General features: G+C 38.2%; 2 protein-coding genes across 4 annotated transcripts in view; one reads left to right on the forward strand and one right to left on the reverse strand.

Moving 5' to 3' along the window:
• The window catches only part of UHRF2 (ubiquitin like with PHD and ring finger domains 2), a 92,874-nt gene extending 81,985 nt beyond the window's left edge, over positions 1–10,889 (forward strand). The window contains exons 10-16 of one of the 2 annotated variants that reach the window (XM_065046076.1): positions 1,737–1,843; positions 3,891–4,053; positions 4,592–4,729; positions 5,536–5,659; positions 6,061–6,224; positions 8,134–8,232; positions 9,763–10,889. In XM_065046076.1, coding sequence (XP_064902148.1) covers positions 1,737–1,843; positions 3,891–4,053; positions 4,592–4,729; positions 5,536–5,659; positions 6,061–6,224; positions 8,134–8,232; positions 9,763–9,909 — 942 coding nt within the window. In that variant the 3' untranslated portion in view covers positions 9,910–10,889. The remainder of the gene's footprint in view (positions 1–1,736; positions 1,844–3,890; positions 4,054–4,591; positions 4,730–5,535; positions 5,660–6,060; positions 6,225–8,133; positions 8,233–9,762) is intronic. The other variant, XM_065046077.1, reaches the window with a different exon arrangement.
• Positions 10,890–15,119: 4,230 nt separating this feature from the next.
• The window catches only part of GLDC (glycine decarboxylase), a 47,157-nt gene continuing 44,266 nt past the window's right edge, over positions 15,120–18,010 (reverse strand). For both annotated transcript variants that reach the window (XM_065046073.1, XM_065046074.1), the window contains 3 exons: positions 17,496–17,668; positions 16,739–16,819; positions 15,120–15,924 (listed from right to left, as the gene is read on the reverse strand). In XM_065046073.1, the coding sequence (XP_064902145.1) occupies positions 15,781–15,924; positions 16,739–16,819; positions 17,496–17,668 (398 nt within the window). In that variant the 3' untranslated portion in view covers positions 15,120–15,780. The remainder of the gene's footprint in view (positions 15,925–16,738; positions 16,820–17,495; positions 17,669–18,010) is intronic.

Consider the following 18,010-nt stretch of genomic DNA (forward strand, 5'->3'; position numbering starts at 1 on the left):
CATTATGTTCTAAAAAGAGAGGGAAATCACCTTCCAGTTTCAGTTTATTTCTGCTTGTACATAAAAAAAGTCTTAGCAGTTTTTCCCACTTTGCCACACCATGAACATGTGTTCAGTTTCTTCCTTGTTATGAACCCTAAATCATTTTGTATTCATCCCTTTCCAAGATACATCTTTTTGGTTTTCTGAACTTGGTTAAAGCTTCTTATTCAATATCAAAATGCAATTGGTTTGAATGAGCCAGATTCATCAAGCAAATCCAACCCTATTCATATTCTCACAATCATCTTTGTATGATCTGGGCATTTAGTTTGCTTTGACGATCACTGAAAAATTAAACATAGCTCAATTCTGTGATATCTTATTTTAGACAATTCATTTTATGTCCTTTCTCAGTAAATAGTTCTTGTCTGGTTGGTCTTCCGTTCTTTTGGAGTTGTTTCATATATTGTCCTCGTACAACATAATTTAATTTGTTATTTTTTTAGAGATTAATTGAGCAGAGTAAGTAGATTGTTTTAAGAAGGGTATAGCAGAGTTTATACATGTCTTTGTTAGGATTTGAGTATTTTTTTTAACTTCATAGCAGTTACTTGTTATTATATCTAGATAAATGTCGAATGAGAAAAATTGCAGCTTAATTTGTTAGGTTTTCCCTACACAGAATAAAACAAACATAATACCTATAACTAGTCTGTGGCCTTGTTCAACCAGCATTTCTCTTCCTAACTTTCTCTTTTTCTGCTGTTGTCAGTTATGAAATATCTGTAACAGTCTTGCAATGGATCCTTAATAATATCAGACTTTTAATAGTGGTAAGAAATTGACTAAATTTTACTATTGGGTACAAGTGTGTTAAGATTTTTGCTATAAAAATTCATATAAGCATTATTTTAATATTTAGTATTTATCTTCTAGTGTTGCATTACATTTCTACAAAATTTGCATCACCAAAGAGATGTCATATTGAATATATTTGTAAAATACATGTATTTCCAGAAACACTTCAATTTGCCAGGATTAATATGAATTCCTATGAGATATTTCCCAAAGGAAATAGTAATACTGGCTTTACTTCTGTGTATGTAGATTTGGACTGTTTTTGCGGTTCATCAATTTAAAGAAAATTTTATGTAGGAAATACACTACAGAATTGTATCCGCTTACAAAATGCAAATCTAAACGAGTTTAAGCTCATACTAGTTCAGAAGAGCTGGGATTATTATTGCGTTTGAAGCACGTGCCTTGTATGTAAGACAGAGCTGTTTGTACTTATTGGCGCTTAGCCCTTGCACAAGCTGAAGTGATCCCTCAAAGGTATTTATTATGTATTTTACAAACATTATATTCTTATAAACTGAATGAAAGCTCTAGAGCAAGTAACCACTTGCTAGAATGTGTTCCCTTTGTAAGATTTTTTTTTTTTTTTTTTTCCCAAAATGGCTTTTTAAAAGATGGGAATTTCCACTTTTTTAAGGCAGGCAGTTTTTTAATAAGGATTTTCTGGTGAATATGTGACTTCCAGACCAGCAGCTTTGTGGTGGCACAGCTACTGTAAAACGACAGTGACACTGAAGTAAAATACACATCCTTCCATGCCTTGGAATATAGTTTTTCTTTGACTGAGTAAACAGAACAAATAAAATTGCACTGTTTGTTTGTTGGTTTGTTGTTTCTTTTTAAATTGTGTTACTTTACTTTGAAGTGTTAAAACAAAGGATAATCTTCTTGCACAGGATCGAGGGGATGAATTCACTTACACTGGGAGTGGAGGTAGAGATCTTTCTGGAAATAAAAGGATTGGGGAGCATTCATTTGATCAGACATTAACACACATGAATAGGTAAGTTTTGAAGACAAAATTTAAAAGTATTCCAGAACAATGAGCTGAGTTGTAGTGTTTTAATTTAAAACTAGTATTTTTCTGTATACATTCACTCCTGCACTTGCTGCCTTGGTGATCAGTGGTGCCTTTTGCTGCTAAGAGGCATTTTATTGAGCGTTATCTTTTGTTGATTTAAAGAAACTCTTGCACCTCAATGAAATACCTTGTTGTGTTGCAGGTGCAGGTTGTGATGTCTGTGGTTGAAATTGTCCTACAATTTGCTTCAGAGGACTTTGTTAATTTAATTAGAAGTTTTTCAAAACTCTTGGGTAGAAGATTTTCTCTTTTAGGTGCTTCTTTTTAAGTTTCTTCTTCAATAGTTAAATCAATTATCAAATTTAGGTGGGAAGAAAGCGTGTTTTTTTTTCCTATGTTAAAAGTGATCTTTCCTATTTTGCTAGTCCTTTCTTCCATTATAGCTTTCTATGAAAAGCAAGGAATTAGGGTGATGCTTTACCAAAAACAGCTGCTTGAAAAAGAAAATATATGTCCAAAATAGGGATTAGACATTTACTTGCAATATTTTTGCGTCCTCTAAAATCCTGCCTGGACAAAGTGTTCTTCGTCCCCTGCTATTTTAACAAACATGATCTCTGTTACGCAACTGACCACTTAACACCTGTGGGGTGCTGAGATTGACTGAGACCTTTCGATTGCCAGATCTGCTTTTAGATATGATGTGCTGCTATCGAGCAGAGTTTTGAGGGATTCTTTCAAGGTTTTAGGTGGTACTTAGAGGAAAGAGAGGAAAAGCCTGACTTGGCTGCCGAGAAAGGGAGCGACAGGGAGAAAGAGGATGTGATGTGAACAAGAATGAGGAGGGCAGGAAGGTGGAAGGAGGTTTGAGCGATAGGTTTACAAGTATATTGAGTGAATAGAGCAAACTTGCTTTGGGAAACAGAATGAAAAGCTGGAATCCTGAGTCTTAGCGTTCGTTGTCTCTTAGCAAACAAGAAATCCACCAGCAAAGCTTGCCTTGTATCTTTGCAGGCGTCGGTGCACATGGAGTATAACAAGGTGCTGCTCTCAGTTACTGATTTGGGTACAAGTATTCAAGCAGTATGCTGAAGGCTATGATGATTCCATGTAGTTGAATCAGAATTGGTTTTTGCTTGTCCATATATTTTTCCTTTTTTAGGTTTTGTTTTCATATTAAAAACATTTTCAAAAGTCAGCACTGTATGCCTGGCTCTTTCTGTTCTATACAAAGGGTGTTTCATACTCATGCCACGGCTGTTTATACACCATAATATTTCTTCTGCTCTGAGATACGCGGTTTGGTTTGAGTCTGATTCTGAAGGGTTTTCAGTCCCTGGCCAAATGAGGCTCTGGTAGTGGAAATACTGTTTACTACGGCAGCTTGGTCTAGCAGGTATTCATACTGTCTTGCTCCAGGTTTCTAGAAGAGGGTCTTCATGTAGTTAGTGAATACAGGGGTTGAGTCCTTGAGTCAGATACTATCATTGAACTTCTACTTTGAGGCAATTTTTGTATTATGCGAGAGATTTCAGTTACTTGGAGTTTTTTGGATGTATATTATGTATTTTTTCTCTGTAATGTTTTTCATCATATTCATTACTTTTGTGTACACACTTAAAAAGCCTTAAAATCTGCAGTTAATGGACAAAAGCTATAGGTAAAATTTGCCTTGTGTCGTAATTTTTTTTAATTCCCTCTATGCTATCTAGGAAGGGGTTATTTTTGAAAATGATGAATACTGAATCTAGAAGGATTGCTTTGTTTTCTTTAACAATATCAGAGTTTTCGTTTGGAACCTTGACACCAAAGGATTTCGTGTTCTCATTTTTTTTCTTACCATACACGGTAGCAAGGATCTCATTGCTTACGTTAGTTCTGCAGGTGTTGTAGGATGTACAGAAGGGTTCTATGATGCTTGATAAAGCATAATTAGACAAGGGAAATAGGTATGACATGATTACATTAGTTCTCAAAAACCTGTTGATTGAAGCAATCTAGTTTATGAAGATTTGAAATCTCTTTCTAGAGCATTGGCCCTTAACTGCGATGCCCCACTGGATGATAAAAATGGAGCAGAGTCTAAGAACTGGAGAGCTGGTAAGCCAGTCAGAGTAGTGCGCAGCTCAAAAGGACGGCGGATCAGCAAATATGCCCCAGAGGAAGGCAACAGATACGATGGCATTTACAAGGTATTCTGATTTCTACCAAATGCAATGTAACTTTTTTCTTCAGATGTTTTTTAAAAGCCTCGTATGTGTTACATTGCAAATTCTTCATTATTACTTAAAATAAAGAATTATTTTTTCTCCACGATAGCTTTTTAGCCCTAACTTATTCTGCAAAGAACTCAAATGAAATTATTCAGAGCAGTGATAATAGAATGCAATCCATAATAGGAGATAAATAGTTAAATATGTAAGCTACTTTGTATGTGCTTACTGAGTCACATTCATCCCTAGAAATCAAATTATTTTCTCACTCCTTCCAACTGTATCCCAGCTTTTTCTGCATGCAATGACTTCTCAGCATCTGAAATGAAGGTATGTGCCTTTTAAGAGCACTGTATTTATCAGAAATACAAAAATTTTGCACCTGAGGGAAGAGTTGCTGTATCATAGTAATTTATAGCTTACTCTTCTCATTTCTCCTTCAACAATTAAAGCGTGACTATATGAATGTGTTTGGCTTGTGATAAAAAAATGGCAGTAATTTTATATTATGCTTTAGGTGGTGAAATATTGGCCAGAAATTGGAAAATGTGGATTTTTAGTTTGGCGCTATCTTCTGAGGAGAGATGATGTTGAGCCTGCACCTTGGACTTCAGAAGGAATAGAGCGGTCAAAGAAACTGGGTCTGAGTGTACAGGTTTGGAATCAGGACTCAGAGAGTTGTGTTTATCCTCAGTTCCAACAGACGCATTCCAGAAATAAAAATCAGCTAAATTAAACCCCCATGTTTTTTTCTCGTACTTTAGTGCGGCAGGATTTAATGCCAAAAAGTGCTACATGTTATCTGCAAACTGAGAGAATCCTGTAATAGTGACATAGCAGAAAGAACGGTGAATGAAGCTCTCTGCCTTAGCAGTAAATTGCTTTGCATGTATGGATTGGAAAATTAAGAGTTTGAAACCAGTTTTGTGATCCTTAGGCTGGAAAGAATTTCTACAAACAACTATTATTACAGCTGAGACTGTCTGAAAAATAAAAAAAACTTTGCTTTTTTATGTATATTTCTCTCCATGAGAGGAGTTTGTGTAGATAGTGTATTTCCGGCACAGAAGTAAACTGACCCATGAGGACTGGTGGATGAAAAGAATTAATATACTGTTTATTTTCTCAGCAAGGCATGGTATATCTTACAGTATATCAACTTTGCCTAGCTGATTTATATAGTTGTAAGGGAATAGATACTGGTATTGTGTTCCTTTTAATGTGATGGAGTTTAGATTCGACTCTTTGACTTGAATACACTTTCTTAATAATAGATACTAATTTAAATGTGTTCCACATCATGCAGAGCTTTAAAATTGTTTTGTGGTTACTTCAATAGTTAGTCACGGGGTTTTAAAGTCCTTTAGAAATTAGTGTTGTTGCCTGTATTCCAGTGGATGTTGCTTTAAATCTATGATTTTTGTTTTCTTTTTGCCTTTTTTTTTTTTAATTTTATTTTAGTATCCAGAAGGTTATTTGGAAGCCATGGCTAGTAAGGAGAAGAAGGATAAAGTTAAAAAGCAGACAGTGAAACAGGAGCCAACCAGCCAGAGTAATGGAAACCAGAAAAGGACAATTGATGATGGTATTTCTTTCTACTATTTTAGCATTCATCGGCAGAGTCTGTCATGTTATTAAGCCAGTAGCATGAATACTTGGCAGAAGTGTGAAGCTGTTCGGAATGCTAATGTAAACTGATAAGTGTGCTCTGTAATTAAGTAGTAGTGTAGGGTTCTTATCCTATTTACTACTATTATGGGCTTTTTTCTCTTAAACTCTGTAGAAAAATGGACAGTCTTCCCTGCAAATGTGTGCTGCAGTCTAAACCAATGATGAACGGTATGGGTTGGAGTAGGGATTTGATTGCCACCCACATTTTATGAGCATAGATCACATTTTAGCCTTCTAGAAACAGTTTTGTCTTCCCCTTTTATTAGTTCAGACTAATGCTCTGTTGTTACTGCATATGATGGTCATAATCTTAAGCAGGTATAGAAGAAGCTATGAATACACCCAAAGCCATGAGGACGGGAGATGGAGGGAAAGGAGAGGCTTTCCAGCTGACCCAAGAGCAGCAATGGCTGATTAGAGAAGACTGTATGAACCAGAAACTGTGGGATGAAGTACTTGCTTCTCTTAAGGAAGGACCAGTATGTTTGCTGCATGTGTAATTTTTAATGTTTGTTTTTTTTCTTTAGACTGTTATAAGTCTTGATTCTCTCTTAAAACCTAATTTTATTACTGAACTTTTGCTGAATACAGATTGTGTCTAGCATTATTTTCATTTCTAAGATTTTGATGTCAAGAAAATAATCCTTGCTTATATGATTTGTTGTTGATGGCTGGGTTTATACCTGTGGAACAGAGATCTTTTCTTGCACAAAAACCATTTTGAAGTTAGAAATGTTTTTGTTTGTTTGTTTGTTTGTTTTTTAAATTTCCAAAGGGAGAATGTTTTCTCTGAAATTATAAATGTATTTTGTGCTGTGCTGATGTGAGAAATCAGACATGAAGAAAGATGGTTCTAGTCACCATTTTTTAGACAGAAAGGAATTATATGACAGTAAATACAGTTTGCTTGCTTCATTAAAGAAGATAGAAGCATTGTCATTTTCAAATTTAAGTATGAAAATATTTTAATCCAAATCTATTAACAGATTATCCCACTCTGTAGAGAGGGAACCTTACATAGGAGAAAAAAATATGTTTCTCCCCCTAAGTGTCATGAAAATAGCAAGAATAGCTCAAGATTGAAGCGAGTGTAGACACTAGCATAAAAAAGTCCACTGAAGGAATATCTCCAGAAATAGTATGTCTTTCAGTGATAACGAATCTTACCAATGTCAAGTTCATAGTTATTTTAGCTGTTTTGCAGAAAAAATCAAGTCGCTAAGAAGTTAAAATAACTTGATAAAACTCAGCTCACTGAAAAACAAACCGTTGGTTGGAAAATCGATATCTAAAAATGAGCATACATAATTAGTTTATTTAAGAATTACCATTGGCTATTTGTGGTGCTTCTGTAGCAGAAAAAACATCTACAGCTTCCTGTTCTTCCACTTACACTACCAGTTTTTGCTATAATGCTGCTGCAGTTGTCTTTATGTAGGAAATGACCGTGAAAAGTTATTAGCTGTTGTCTGTCTTCTGTCCAGTGTCTGTAATGATTAGAAGGAATTTCAGCTTTTAAAATTGTGCATGATGACAGGCAACAGAGATATGTCTTTGTAAAAAGCAGAAGACAGTAATTTGAAAGCAGTTGAGTTACTGAGAAGTTATTTTTCTGTAGTTTCCTACCCATAATTTTGGTAAGGTTTCCATTTGGTTGCCACTGAAGCTGATGGGAATCCCTGGTAGATGTGGGTCGCTACTGTGAACATGTAAATCTTTGTGCTTGAAACAACCACCTTCCCTTCTAACTGAATAAAATGGTTTGAGAAAAATCTGATATTTTAAAAAGTATTACAAAGAGCCATATTTTGATTACCCATAGATCTGTTTTTCTTGCATTCTTAAGATGTTTAGAGATGACTGACATGCCAGAGATAAGCATGCTTGTGTGTGTGAAACACCTGATACAAATGTATCTTGAGATTCCTTAGAGATGCCCTGAGAAGGTTTAATAAAGAGAGGTGGATTTATACACTGCAGAGGATTTGGCCTGTGGAGAGAAGCAGCCATTAAATTAGCTGTGACCAGTAAGCAAAGGAGGAGGTGCAGAAGTTCCCTTGGCAGAGAAGTGGAGATCTTTCAGGGACATAGAAATTTCTAGCAGAAGTTACTAAATGCAAAATTTTCCAACCCTTCCTAGCCCTCCAGTCTGCTTCATTTTGTTTTTAACAATAGTCATACAAACGAGTAAATAATCTTTAAAACATTAGTTCTCTGATTTGTGGAAGAGTAGGGAAATTAAGCTATTACAAACCTGCTTCCTGATTACTTTTAGAAAGCTGCAGTCATGGATAAGAACTTCTGAAAGTTTATCCTCTCTATGTAATAAGTGGCATTTATGAGAACTGTAATAGAGTTTGTCGTCTTTATTCCTTTGCCGTACTCTAGAATTTTCTGAAGAAACTGGAACAGTCCTTTATGTGTGTCTGCTGCCAGGAGCTGGTTTTCCAGCCAGTGACAACAGAGTGCCTACACAACGTCTGCAAAGTAAGAGTAAACTTGGTCTTGCTCTGGGCTGTTTTCTTGGTTCTGAGTCACCAGTCACCAAAAGCCATATGTATTTTAGAAAGACGTGGTTATTGCCTAATGTTCTGCAAAAACATGCAACAAGTTTTCATTCAGTGATTGCTGTATAACCTTAATTTTAGCTAATCAAGAGTGAAAGTACATTTAGTGTAATACCTGATAGACATAATGAATGGGCTTTACCATTGCTGTCATTCTGTTCTGATAGTGGAATTACATTAGGAATAGGTTTAGTCCAGGAGCCAGATGTTAGTACAGTAACCATAATTTAATTTTACACAGTTAAGGAATAAAACCAGATTTTGTAGTTCAGTAACACTCTTATTTAAAAGGATGCAGTGGGAATACAATAAAAATGTTTGTGTTTATTCAGAAGAAGTTGTCTTATCTTGTTATTCTTGGCATTGTTTATGTTTGTTAGGAAGGCCATGTAAGTCAATTTATAACTTTTGTATCTTAAAGTCTTGATCAGCTGGATATAATGTAAGGAGTTTGAAATCCAGTTTGTACTGAAGTTAATTTTTGTAGTACAGGTGTGCATATTTGAACTGTACCTGCCATACCTAGTATTTCTGCCTAAGAGCCTAAAAGGACACAGACTTTTGTCATCCTGGTACAGTATCTGATAATACAAGTTTGCTGTTGAAGACGATATGTATCGCTCCAATAAATATCACCATGTTATGAGTGGCCTGCACACATGGAATTATCATAATCCTTAAAAAGCCTAAAAAGTGTTATGAAGGGGTTAATATTTAGAATTATTGAAACTGGAAAAACAAGGAAAAGAGAAAGCCCAGTGGCAACAAACTCAGAGAGAACAAAATATAAATATGTCAGTAAATATTTGCAAATATGAAATAACATCTAGTGAAAGTTTTAAGGAATATTTTGATACTAAGCTGCTATGGCTGTTTAGGCACAGATGTGCCCTGATAAATTTCTGATATTCAGTTCACGTGCTTGTGCTTTCTGCGGCCTGGGGTAATGCAGTAATGAGGGCAGCACTCATGATAATGTGTTAGAAATTGTGTTGTCCTATATATGCCTTTAAGGCTTAACCGAATGTCATCCGACGAGGCAGATGGAGATTGTTACATTAACAACATACCTGGTATATTTGCCTCCTCTTGCAGTGAAGGTCTGGAAAACCGTAGCAATCTAACCAGGAAGCTAGAAAGAAGCTGTAGATGTGGGTGTGATTAATAGAAAGGCACCGGTGGAAAAGAAGGGGAAAATCTAAGTAGTGATTTGTTTTAGTTCCTCCCAAGCTCAGTGTCTCAATTCCCTGCCCAGAGCAGAGATCCTTTGTTTAGGACATTTTAGTTGTACAGAGGTAGGTACCAGAGGGCTTGAGGATGACTTCCTTTTTTCTGGTAGTGCAGCATATTGCATCTTTGGTTTATAGTGATTCCTTAGTTTTTTCTGGTTAAGCTGTCAGTCTGAAACAGAGTTCTCACACTTTGTTTTTCTGTCTTTGTAATGTCCTAGAGTTGTTTACAGCGCTCCTTCAGAGCTGAAGTCTTCACCTGCCCTGCCTGCCGCTATGACCTGGGGAAGGGCTACACCATGGCTCCCAACAAGATACTGCAGACGCTACTGGACCAGTTCTTCCCTGGTTACAGTAAAGGACGATGATGGGCTCAGATCCTTCCGTACTTCTCGCAGTGACTTTATAGACAGTAAAGGAGATAAACATGGGAATACAGCAGTGGACCAGCCAGCTTGAGGGGACTCAATGTATTGTCATATTTTGAAGCAGCTAACCCTCTTCCCCTCATAGCCATCTTTCTGGTGTAGCGAGAACTCTAATTTTCAGCTGTCTTTTAACATCAAGGGTAGTTTTGGCCAGTTAACAAATAGTTTTTAAAGAAAATAAAAAAAAAAAAAAAAAAAAAAAAGAAAAAAGCAAAGCCTCAGCTCTTACTGGCCCAGCTGATGCTTAATTTATGATTTTGGTTTTTTGTAACTACCTCAGGACAGAGGAGTATAAATTGTGGGGATGACAAAAAGTTTGTGAAGTTTTAGCTACACACTGCCTCCTGAATATTAGTTGTGCCTGGTCCATGTGGTTTGATTTATGAAAAAAAAATAATAAAATACAAACCAAAACGAAAACCCGCAAAAAACAGAGACAGCACTTAAGCCAGCTGGATGAAAACAGCAAATTCTGTGGTGTGCATAATCCTTTTTTGTCTTTTTCCTCCATTATGCTGTATTTTTTTGCAAGAACAGGCTGATTTTTAGTCTATTTTTGTGAGCTTCATTGTGCTTTTCTTGTATCTTATGCAAGTTGACTACTAATGACTAATGAGAACAATATGAATGCATTGTTGCTGCATTAGTGTAAAGTGATCTGTGTTTTTTGCACTTAAAGAGGGTATTCAAGACACTCTAGTTGTGTAAAAAATATTTCATATAAAAAAGCGCCACTTCTGTATTAGTTAAACTGTATGCTTTTAGTAGGTCTTGTATCAGTGGCAATACATCTACACGACATTGAAGGCAGTGCTAGCTTGGAGAGGGTTCAAATCGCTTCATATTGTGATCTGAAATTTTATATACAATATATCCCCCCCAAAAAATAAACCTTATTAAATATTTTATGATTCAGAAAAGTTGCTAATTTTGTTTTTACTATTATCCACTTATTTAAATAATAACATTTTTATAGAATTTTTTTTTCAGATTACTAAATGCTTTCTGTAGGTAGGCTTCTCATTTTTCAGACATGAGGCTTTATATTCCTTAATCTGTTTCTCAATGAAAAATCATTGTTAATTAAGAAATAAAACCAAGCCTTACATCGCTATACATGGGCGCACGCATACCCTGTCGCAGCAGCAGTCACGTAGCTGCTGTGGTCTCTTCTGAGCTTGCTGTGCGTGCCCTGTGCAGCCATCCATCAGGGATTCCCACCATAGGCATGAGGCCACACTGACAGCCTGTAGCCTGTGAAGCAAGCCTATACAGAAGTACATATGGAAGCATGTATGCCATTCTTAGTAACTGAAGATCTTGCCGTTACCCTGGTGTGGTGATGAACTAGACATTGAGATGCACATGGTGGTGCCCTTTTTTGTGGCTTGAAGTTAGCTTAATGGCTTATTCACTTCATCTGAAAGAAGTAACTTCTCTCTCCCCATTCTCACCCCCATTCTACTTAAGAATTCAGTTGCATCCAAAATACATAATGCTGATACTATCTCTCTAGTCATATATCAAAAAAACAGGTGTTGGTGAACAGTTTTGAAAGATTCAGTAGCTAAAGGGGACCCACAAGAAAGCTGGAAAGGGACTTTTTACAAGGCCATGTAGTGATAGGACAAGGCTTTAAGCTGGGAGTAGATTTGGATTATATAAGAAGAAATTCTTCACCTTGAGGGTGGTGAGGCACTGGAATAGGCTGCCCAGAGAAGCTGTGGATGCCCCATCCCTGGAAGTGTTCAAGGCCAGGTTGGATGGGTGGCTTTGAGCAACCTGGTCTGGTGGAAGGTGACCCTCAGCATGGCAGGGGAGTTGGAACTAGATGATCTTTGAGGTCCCTTCTAACCCAAACCATTCAAATGATTCTATGTTTTAACTCCTCCGCTTGTTCTGTGCTTACTAGAATGAGGGTTCAGCCTTTGTTTAGTAGGTGAACTGGTATTAGTGCTAAGCATACAGTTAAAAAGGTCTGTAGACAGATTGTTGTATCCTGTTGAATGTCTATGTTTTACAAAATGGGAGCTCAGTATGGGGAAAACAGATGTAATTTTACCTTTGTAACAATCATTGCATCTGTGCAGTAAGCACATAAGATTTGTGGCTTTTTACTTGATAGCTGAGTACTGTGAAATATTTTATACCTTTTAATGCTTTTTCCATTGGATAGCTTTTACCAATTGATTTATGAGATAAATTTGTCAGTTTGAGGTCAATAATAAGAAGTTCTCTGCTTAATACAAAAAATGTAAACCAATTTTTTATTATCTTTTCAGTGACAGACACAAAGCAACATAAAACTGCCTTTACCAAACATTAAAGTCGCTTGGCAAGACTCTGTGGAGTTAGATTGGTGATGCAGAAAGACTGTCCTTTCCTCACATTAGAAGTTGTCAGTTTACACCCTTAGTGCTGTATCAGTAGCTATTGAAAGATGCCTTTTTTAATAGTAAATTCTAGAGTATAAAATTCTAATTTTCTTCACTATGTATTTATACATTTTAGGACCCAAGTGCAGCTTTTCACATCAAAACTTATATGTGGCCTAGTGTTCCTTTAATGAAATCCATTCCTGCCTCTTGTCATCTATGGACTCTTGGAGTAATTAAAGCCCCCATTGAAGTCATAAGGTAGGTAATGAAAAAGTTGCAGTCCCAAAACTTCTATGAAGGACACAAAAGTACAATACCAAAAACAGTGCTGCGGACACTAGCCTTGTTTGTGTCACTGCAGCGGGAGCTCCCAGGCATGAGTGTTCAAGAGAGATCCTGAGGTGTGTCTGCCTTGCTGGAGCATACCTGAAGTCTTATGAAGATGAGCCAAGGGCTCCTGAGGTAACAGAAGCCAACAGGAAAGCACCAGTGAAATACTTAAAAATAATTAAGTCACCCCTGAGAAGGTGACTCAGCCAACAGCCCAGCAGAAGTGCCTCTACACCAGTGCATGCAGCATGGGCAACATACAGGATGAGCTGGAAGCCACCGTGCTGCTAGAAGGTTACGACCTAGTGGCCATTACAGAAACTTGGTGGAACAGATCCCATGACTGGAGAGAGGTAATTGACAGCCAGAGGCTGTTCAGAAGGGTCAGGCAGGGAAGGAAGGGTGGACGCGTTGCCCTCTACATCAACAGAGGTGTGGAGTGTGAAGAGCTGTCTCTGAAGAAAAGCCACAAGTACGTAGAAAGCTCATGGGTAAGAATCAGAGACTGAGGCAACAAAGGAAACCTTGTGGTTGGTGTCTGCTACAGGCCATTCAGTCCAGGGGAGACTATTGATGAAGCCTTCTTACTCCAGCTACAGGAGGCATCATGGTCACAGGCTCTTGTCCTGCTGGGAGACTTCAACCACCCCAACATCTGCTGGAAAAGTAGCACAGCGAGCTGTAGGCAACCCAGGAGATTCCTGGAGTGCATTGAGAACAACTATCTCAGCCAGGTAATAGACAGCCCTACCGGGGGAGATGCAGTTCTGGACCTGATGGTCACCAGTGTAAGAGCTAACTGGTGACCTCAGTATTGGAGACCTGGGCTGCAGTGATCATGCACGTGTGGAGTTCTCAGTCCTGAGCAACGTGGGTCAGGCAAAGAGTAAAGTCAGGACCCTGCATTTTAGGAAAGCCAAATTCCAGCTCTTCAGGGACAAGGGAGCAGAACAGAGCTGGCAAATCTTTAAGGACACTTTGCATAGAGCACAAAAGCTCTCGATCCCCAGGGGTAAGAAATCAGGCAAGAACAGCAAGAGACCAGCATGGCTGAGTTGAGACCTGCTGGTCAAACTGAAGGGCAAGAAGGAAATGCACAGGCAGTGGAAGCAGGGACAGGGATCTTGGGAAGAGTTCAGGGACACTGCAGAGATGGGGTTGTGCAGAGATGGGGTCAGGAAGGCCAAGGCACAGCTGGAGCTGAACTTGGCAAGGGATGCAAAGAGAAACAAGAAGGTCTTCTACAGGTGTGTCAAGCAGAAAAGGCAGGTCAAAGAAAGGGTACACCTCCTCATGAGCAAGACTGGTAAACTAGTGACAATGGACAAGAAGAAGGCTGGGCTGAGGTACTCAACAACTTCTTTGCCTCAGTCTTCATGGGCAAACTCTCTTCCCACACCTCATGAGTGGAAAATGAACTGCAAGTTCACGGATGACACCAAGCTGAGTGGCACAGTCGACACACCTGAGGGACAGGATGCCATCCAGAGGGACCTGGACGAGTTCGAGATGCAGCCCCCAGTGTCAATAAAGGCTGGGGGATGAAGGGATTGAGAGCAGCCTTGCAGAGAAGGACTTGTGGGTGCTAGTGGCTGAAATATTGGACATGAACTGGTGATGTGTGCCTGCAGCCCAGAAGGCCAATTGCATCTTGGGCTGCATCAAAAGGAGCATGGCCAGCAGTTTGAGGGAAGTGATTCTGCCCCTGCACCTCGAGTCCTCAGTGCAGGACAGACATGGACCTGTTGGAGCAGGTCCAGAGGAGGCCACAAAAATTATCAGAGGGCTGGAACAGCTCTGCTGTGAGGACATGGTGAGAGACTTGGGGCTGTTCAGTCTGGAGAAAGATGCAGGGAGACCTTATTGCCGCCTTTCAATACTTAAAATGGCCCTGTGAGAAAGATGGGCCAGACCCCTTGGCAGGGCCCGTTGCGATAGGACAAGGGGTACTGGTTTTAAACTAAAGGAGAGGAGATTCAAATTAAACATGAGCAAGAAATTTTTACCAATGAGGGTGGTAAAACACTGGCCCAGGTTGCCCAGAGAGCTGGTAGATGCCCCATCCCTGGAGACATTCCAGGCCAGACTGGAGGGGGCTCTGACCAACCTGATCTAGTTACAGATGTTCCTGCTCATTGCAGGGGGGTTGAACTAGACGACCTTTGAAGGTCCCTTCCAACCTAAACTATTTCATGATTCTATGATTATATTCTGTGATTCAAACACAGTATCCAAAATAAGAGATCTGAGAAACTGTGGAAGGACAATACTTCGTTAGAAAAGGTCTACCTCATAGTAAGTAGTTCACAGTCTGTTAGAAAAGGTGTCTCATGCCTTCTCTGGAATAAGAGGTGAGGATTAAATGAAACTACAAGGAAAAGTTATGTCATACAGAAAAAGGTAAGTTTGTTACTGCTCAGCAAAACTGATTGTTGCAGCTCATTTCAAAAAAACAGAGATTTATTTCAATAATAATCACTCCCAATATTTTGCTTTTGTAGAAGCTGTTACTGCTGTGGCAATTCTGACAAATCAGCACTTAAACTTCATAATTCCATATTCCTCAGTTCAAGAAATCCAGCTGAAAAGTTAAAATTCGGAACATGACAACAGATAAAATTCTGACCAATTTTATTAGAGTACTAACATTGGTAAAAAAAAGAAAAAATTAATGAAATATTAACACTAGCAATGCTAGTGGTAATACGTGAAGTAAATTAAACAATCTACTTCATCTTTTTTCACAAAATATAAACTATTACTCCTGCAGTTAATATCCATTACTATTGCCTTATGCATCTGCATGTTTTCTACTTTCTTTAACCATGTCTTCTAAGCCACTTTGGAAATAGGGTGTTGTTAAAACTGCAGCACAAAACAGACAAAATAATGAATCAAGGCAACTTCAGCATCAACTGCTGCAGAAGAATCACATTTTGTTTACAGCTAATATATTGATTGTATTTACATTTTAACTGAGTAGTGCTTCAATTAACAAACATGGTGATTATCCAAAATATACACAGTATATATATCCCCTATCAGGTCTGGGAGGAAAAGGCCATCCCCATGGACTCAGAAATTGCAGCAGCTGGAAGCAGCCTTATGAAGATGCTCTCTTCTGTTCAGAAAAGGGAGATTCATAGGCTTCCATTGGCGGGCAGGTACAAACCAGATGTTGATCTCCATATATGTCATCAATGCGAGCAATTGTAGGCCAAAACTTGCTTTCAGGCTTCACAAATGGCTAAGTACAGAAGAAAAAACAATTATTTTAGTTTTTCTACTAAGTGCATCTACATAATTGTAACAGACATTAGAAATTTTAAGAATTATTTTTTTTAACTGAAGTCGTACTTCAAATCTGTCTGCAGTCCCTGTAAGTTAATGAGCATGTATAAGAAAGCTGGCAGGCTAAAGAATATTTAGATTTTTAAAAAGATGTAGCCACATCATCCAACAAATGTTTTCAAAGGAACAGTTGTCATGGGATAAAAGGAAATTTATGGCCCTTTGAATAACTGGCTTACAGAAAGGAACCAAGGAAAAGTGGAGGAGACTAGCAAGACCTGTGCTATTCAGTATCATTAAAACATCAAAACCAAGGTGGCAAACTTCACAGGTGCAGTTAAATTCTTCCTCTTTGAAACAGCTGACTGTGCATCTTGTCAAAATCTCATCCAAGTTGTTTGGAGCAGAGCTTTGAACGTCAGGACGTGGGACTCTGGGAGCCACTGGTGCAGTATGTTGGAACTGAACGTGCTGTAATTCTAACTCACTTTCCAATGAGAATACCCAATATTGAAGCGCTGAGATTTAGAAATCCAAATTTGCACTTTATGTGCAGTGACTTTTTTTTTCTTTAAGATATTTTTTTTCCTTGTATTGAAAAACTAATGGCACTACTGTAGAGCTCTCACACATAAAATCTGAGCAACAGTAAAAATGGCACTAAGTTTTTTTTCTTTCTGGATTACTTCATCTCCAATGGACCAGAAAATCACAGAGCAGAAAGAACATTTGTATGTTACCACACCACTAGGATCCCATTATTTACTCACCAGTGGGAATGCTGCCACTTTTCTGGAATAAGGACGATCCCATTGGGAAGAAGTAACACAGTTCAGAGTATGTGGTGACATCTACAAAGCAAAAGGGCATGTTTAGGACATGACATTACTGAATTCAGTTGAATGTATTAGTGTGATCCCTCCTTCACATTACTACATATAAATAATTACTGTCTGGGGGAAAAAAAAAAAAAAGAAAGCAGATTTAAAACAGGAAGCAACTCAGTGTTTGGATTTTTTTTCAGTTTGCCTGAAGATACTACACAAGGTTTGAACATGATTCCAGCTTTTCACAAAATCCGCTCAATATATAAAAAGTCAGTTACAGCATTACAAGAGCTGAACAGAACTTGAGCCTATAGCAATTCTGTGCTGCAGTTGCTAAATAATTCATTCAAGCTTTATTTTACTGTTAGCTTTAAAGTCATCCCTCTTCCCTTCTTAAACCAGATAAAAAAGCATCTCATCTTCATTACTCTTAGATGGCCTCAAAAACTGTAGATTACATGCTTCTGTAAAAAACTCTCTGCTCTGTCAGCAGAGGCCAGACTTCCGACTTGAAAAAGTCAAAATTCAAATTTTGAAAAATTTTAAGGATTCTAAAAATGTCAATTTTCAAGAAGCTCCCGTGTTCACTGTTGCACACAGTTATTTTTGAGAGTACTGAAAGATCAGGAAGTAGGCTCATGTAGTCTCAAGTAAGTCCCAAGAGTTAAATACAGGTAACTTACCCTAGGTGCCATCTTACCTTTAGTGGGTTAATTTGGGGGTCCATCTTGCCCTCTTCTATTTCAGCAATTTCCTGACGAATACTGATCATTGCATCACAAAACCTGTCCAGTTCTGCCTTGTCTTCAGACTCTGTTGGTTCAATCATAAGTGTGCCTGCCACTGGCCAGGACATGGTCGGAGCATGAAAGCCTGACAAAGAAGAAATGAGTCACTGGTTATGAGTTAATACATGCATTAGATAGCAATGGATTCATGGGTTTAGCCTCTTCTATAATCTTTAGAGAACTTAACTCATTGGTAGTGTTGGCAGTGTACGGCAGAGGTAGGACAAACTTTTCAAGTATCCAAGTTTTTAACATGGAAGGGTAACGCCACTGTGTTATACACAATAGAGTTACACACTGATTTGATGAAACACTCTCAAAACCTGCTCTTTTTGCTTTGTTAGTTTTCAGCCCAAAGTATATTGCTTCTTCCCTGGGTTACTTCCTGCTGCCCACTTCAGTCAAAGCGTTTTGTCACTTTATCTTC

Source organism: Columba livia, chromosome Z, assembly GCF_036013475.1.
Source record: "Columba livia isolate bColLiv1 breed racing homer chromosome Z, bColLiv1.pat.W.v2, whole genome shotgun sequence".
Taxonomy (NCBI): Eukaryota; Metazoa; Chordata; class Aves; order Columbiformes; family Columbidae; genus Columba; species Columba livia.